General features: G+C 49.9%; 1 protein-coding gene across 1 annotated transcript in view; it reads left to right on the forward strand.

Annotated features, from left to right (window-relative positions):
- Nucleotides 1-4,642: 4,642 nt before the first annotated feature.
- Nucleotides 4,643-5,447, forward strand: part of LOC147011978 (protein NATD1-like) — a 26,666-nt gene continuing 25,861 nt past the window's right edge. The window contains exon 1 of the mRNA XM_085857947.1: nt 4,643-5,021. Coding sequence (XP_085714073.1) covers nt 4,724-5,021 — 298 coding nt within the window. The 5' untranslated portion in view covers nt 4,643-4,723. The remainder of the gene's footprint in view (nt 5,022-5,447) is intronic.

Consider the following 5,447-nt stretch of genomic DNA (forward strand, 5'->3'; position numbering starts at 1 on the left):
CTCACATTTTGTTGCTTTATTGCTCACACCTACTGAACGTGACTGTAATTGCACCTCCTTCAAGGGCAGGATACTTCGTCACGCAGTGAACGCTGTCATGCGTTCTGGACCTTCGTTCACACCCACACGGTCAGATGATAACAGCCACAATAACAGCCAAGTGGTTTTGATTTCTTGCGACCGTAATCGGCCAAGTACACCTAGTGGGGCTTCAACACAAATTAGTCGATTGACTATTTTACGCAGACGTGCACCTGCCACGAACAGCCCAGCCACCATGTCAGTTGTGTGTTAAAAAAAATTGTGATTTGTTATCGAACAAGTTCGACAGACATCAAAACCGGTCTTCACAAAATGTACTCAATCTCCGAGCAAGCAAATCATTACATGCACTTCAAGTTGACTTTAAAACTACAATTGTTAACAGCAGCAGATAATCAAAACAAACCGTTTCAATTATATAATTTTATGTGGTTATAATTATTTTTTTAATAAACGAATCAAATCTCATGGAAGAATGATGGAACAGAGGGCAAAAAAGTGTATTAACATGGTAACCTGCAATAGGCATGGGTTAGGTAGGGCTATCAGGCAGGGTGGATAAAAATATAATTGCAAGTAAAGATGGGGGATGATGATATGAGATGCACCACTGGCTTGAATAACTGGAGGGAGGGGTGGGATTGAACAATATCCAGATAGCAGTCGGTGTCCCACAGAGAGCTCACAGGTGAGCACACGACCAGCATGGGCATTAGGATTCCGTAATGTCAGCCGAACCTCCATTCAATTGGTTCAGGGACTCCACTCTGCGTATTTCCTGAGATCCTGCAAGATTGGGCACATTTGAGCTAATGAAGGTCAAAACCACAGGTGAGCAGTTTCAGAAAAGGTTTCTGTTGGAGGAACGTGAAAGGAGGGTAACGAGAATAATGTAGAATAGTTATCTCATTGATAAATGTTCACCATAAGCATTGGTTGAAGTGTGAAAATGATAGGTGATGTGTCGAAGTTTCTATTAGATGATAATCATGACCCCCTACCCCCTCCATATGTGTCAAAACCCCCACTACCCCCCCTCCTTAATTTCTTCTTTGTGATCTTAATCTTCTTAATCATTCCTCTGTGATCTGTCTCAGTTTTTTCTGAAAACAAAATGTCAACCATCCCCTCTAAGGACAACGCCGTATGTACCGTGTGGCTGCGCACTGGGGTATGAACTGCTATTGGCTGCTGGTGGCGGTGACATGTCGTGGCACGAGCGGTCCGGGGTGAGGACTAATGAGTGCGCAGTCGCAGGGTGAAGACAAAGTAGTTGAAGACAAAGCACTTAAGTAGTTGAGAGTTGAGTTGAGCTTGGGAGACTGACAGTTGGGAGTTTGCGCAGGAGAGTGGGGGGTGAGTGAATCCGTGGAGAAGGGCTGTGCAAGGGAATTCGGGGAGTTCAACCAACCGCATATGAATGAGTCGAGAGCTGAGCAGAGCTTCGGCGAGAGAATAAAAGGAGCCGGAGAAGTGTACGTCGAGAAGCATCTGACTCTCTCCCTCTCGTTCCCACCACATGCCAGCAAGTGGTGCTTCCATTTCCCCGCAACAATTCACCGACCTCACGCAAGCCATCATGTGGGGAAAAAGTTCCATCTCCCAGTCTGAGCTATCTGTCGTGTGACTGCGTAAGCTCACGGCCTCGAGCCGATCGAGTTATCGTGGGCGCGGGGGAATTTATTGTTCTATACAGTATATTAATTGTGCTCCGTGCTTTCTCTCTTTCCTGCTCTCCCCATTCAATGATTATATTGTTGCGAATTCGTGCCCGCCGGCGTGCGATCGGCCGCTCGATTCGAATGGCGGCTGCCTCGCCCACCGGAACGGACAATTCTGTCGTAACCTTCTCGGAACAACGCCGGGAGCTAGTCACGGGTGGGGGTTTAACTCCACCACGACTGTGCCAATTGCCCACCCGCGCAGGATAGGGTCGCTCGCCAAATTTGATCTACCTAAGTACCTGCGCGGATGGTCGACCGGGCGATCGTATCTCGCCGCAGGCTGACTCCGGACACGAACCGCTTAAGCGGTCCGTTCCGTGCTATCGGGATAACCGAGCGGTGTTATCGTCGGCCTCGACGGTTCCGATTAATTATCGGGCGTTTTAAGCCCACTACGAACCCTTTTACGTGAAGCAGGATGGAAGGTCAATAAAGAAAAGACGAAGCGAAACGGGAAAACAGTTCACACAGTGCACATTTATTACACGACACACGGAAAGCACACATGTACAGCCAAACAGTCAGACTGCACCTATATCGGGTAAACAAAAGAAACAGCGACGCAGAGTTACAACCGAATACGCGTACACACGGCAACACTTACACAGTTCTACTTTACAAGACACGGCGCCAACCCACATTTACTCAAAAGCAAAGGAAAGAAGCCACCCTCATAGACAAGGGGGCAGACGGGCCTGTAGGCCAATATGTGCGCGGGACCTGAAGGAGCGGCCAGGTCCGCGAGACCGGGTGGGTCCTACCCGCGTCCTCGTGGTGCGTTGGCGGACGAGCCGCAGACGTGGCCGCGTGGCTGTGCCCCGACTCCGTGCTCCTTCGCGGGTTTCGTTGGCACGACGTTTGGAGTGGGGTGGGAACGGGGCCCCCTTTGTTGCACTATCTCAGCGTGGGGGAAAAGGGGGAATTGTTGATGCTCTGGGGGAGGGAGAATGGCTGGCTTAGGTCCCGCCACGAGCGATCTCCCACCGCGACCTCGTCGCCGACCGCCGTCCTTCTCACCTCGGACCCGAGCTCCTTGGCCTCTTCCCCCAACTCTCCTCAGCCGACTGCAGAACCCAACTCGATGCCTTCGCCACCCGACTCCACTCTCTGCCACACTCCGCCCGATGACTCTCTTACCAAAACTCTCATTCTCTGCCAAAACTCTGCCACGATTCGCCTTGCGCTCGGCGTTTTATAGGCTGGCAGGAGAACCAATATGCAAATTTCCGGATCAGGATGAGCTCGGGGGCGGAGCTACACTCGCCCATTGGACGGAGGAAAAGTGGGCGTGAACCTCCCCTGATCCTAGAATTTGCATATTTCGATTTCACACGGACGCGCCTGGAGGCGGGGCCAAGCCGCTCCGCGCTTGCTGATTGGACGGATCAGAAGTGGGCGTGTAGCATTCTTGATCCGAATTCTCCCTCGGAAAGGCCGCTATTTGCACTCGCGGCTCGGTGCGTATCGCTTGAACGAGCCCAAGACAGCCCGACGCTCAGTGTTCACAGGTGGTGCGGGAATGGCCATAGAAGGAGAGAGGTGAGGGTGGTGGAGGGTTTTTGGTGGTGGTTTGATGGTTATGGCGGTTCAAAATAAAGATAGAACAGAAAAACGGCTATCTCAAAGCATCGCAGCCCGAATGAATCACATAAATTCCCTCTAAACAACGGGTTTGGGGCTAACTACACATGTACTTAGAGTTATCTCACCTACGGGCCCTGAATGGTGGTTTGCGAATTTCCACAGCCGAAACAATATTTTATTAAACCTGCATCATCATTGGTGTGTTGGCCTGGTAGGTGGATTGAGATTATAACCACGGTGTAAGTCCACGGTCGGTGGGAATTGGCACCAAACCTCGCCAAGTGGTCTTCAAATTGCGATATGGTTCCTCAGGGTTGCTGGATACCAGAGTCCTGAAATAAATGGCGAACCGATCGCAGCAGCAGAATCACGTTTGAGATTTCTTCACACGAAAGCCGAAGCAATGAGTCGGCTTTCCCTGGGGACGGCATATCGTCTCTTTTGACAGTCTGCCGTTAAATCTGTGATCTTGCGGGTGGAGAATTTGACCCGGAGTCCACCTTCAATACAAGCGGTTCTGGGACAACCCTCTGTCTATTTCTCGACCTCTTGCAAGATTGGACATATTCGAAGCAATAAAGGTCTAAACTGCAGGTGAAGAGTTCCAGAAAAGGTTATGACAATGATACATCTTTGTGTGCTTTCTTGATTGATAATTATTTATTAAGCTGGCCGGCCTGTTGAGTCATCAGCAGTCTGCACTGCCGAACCAGTCTTTTGGCAGTTGTGTTGGAAGGGCAGGGTTTGCTTATTCTGGGTGGTTTTCTGTTGCCTTCCCAGCAATGAGCAATCAGTCAGGACTGGGATTTGTAATTTGTTCAGGGTGCCGGCGATAGCTCGCCTACTCTTCGCAGAAGACACAGTTGTATATTGAAGAGCCCACCGACCGACGACCAGTGCTCGTCGACATGTCCTCCGGATTCATGTCATTCGATTCCGATGGATGGCTTGATCATCCGTGTCTGGTCCCCGAATCGCCCTGTACGTGAAACACCGATTTGACAGTTTTTATAGTTGGATCAACATTCAAACCTGGGTGACATAGCTCAAAGAGTGAAGGTGAATTGTCCTGCCATTGCCGTCCATCAGGTCCATGTTGGCTCGTTGCAGTGGTTGATATTTTAATGTATTATAAGTGGGGAATTCCAGTAGCTGGTTCGTGCGGTGCAAAAGGCGGTGGATACCGTACGGTGTACGTCGACGTACGAATGGAGAATAGTAAGTTCTTTTCCTTTAACGATATCCTCTTTTTTTTCAGGACGTTTTAATAAATTATTATTTTTTTTTTTTCCCCGTTCGGGGAAATCCGAAGGTCGAATCCACCGATCGGTTGAGATTTGTAGGAGTTTGTTGACATCGACATCGTGGGGGATATGTTCACCCTGAGTTCATGCAACTTGTGTCGCCGGTTTGTGGGTCACGTCCCCCCCAAACGAGTCGTCGTTGGGATCGTCGAGCACAGTTCTGGGTCGTTTCAGCACAAGGTGGTCACCCCACAGGCTTTATTGGAGAAAAGAGGTGACGGTGAAGCGGCGATGGAGTGTGAACGAAGAGAAGGTGAGGTGGGTGGAACAACCGTCAAAACCGTGGACCGTACACAAGACCACGTCACTTCAACTCCCCACGTTCAGCACGATCGTCAAAATGGACGGTTCTTCATCCGTCTCGAAGGTAAACAAGAGGGACAACTCGAAAGGACCCGGTAGCGTTGATAACCCGGATCTGGATTCGGACCTGAACCAACATCGAATGTGCTTGTTCTTGTCACCTTACCAACTCGTCCACATAGGTTTGTCATGACTCGTCCATGACGTTTTGACATGTCGTGACGTATATCGTTCTTTGTCCCTTTCAATGGTGAAGAATCGGTGAAAAAATTCTCAAATCCGGATCTTCACCAAAATCGAATCAGTTCGTCCTCGTCACACACTGAACCTGTCCACCAAGTTTCATCCGGATCCGTCCATAACCTTTTGAGATACGCACACACACACGCACACTCGCACTCGCACACTCGCACACGCACACCGACAGAGAGAGGTGAAAACTTCACCTCGTTACACCTTCCGTGGCCGAGATGACAACAGATATATCGAG

Source organism: Eptatretus burgeri, chromosome 15 (assembly GCF_056783735.1).
Source record: "Eptatretus burgeri isolate ZD-2024b chromosome 15, Ebu_testis_v1, whole genome shotgun sequence".
In the NCBI taxonomy this organism is placed as follows: Eukaryota; Metazoa; Chordata; class Myxini; order Myxiniformes; family Myxinidae; genus Eptatretus; species Eptatretus burgeri.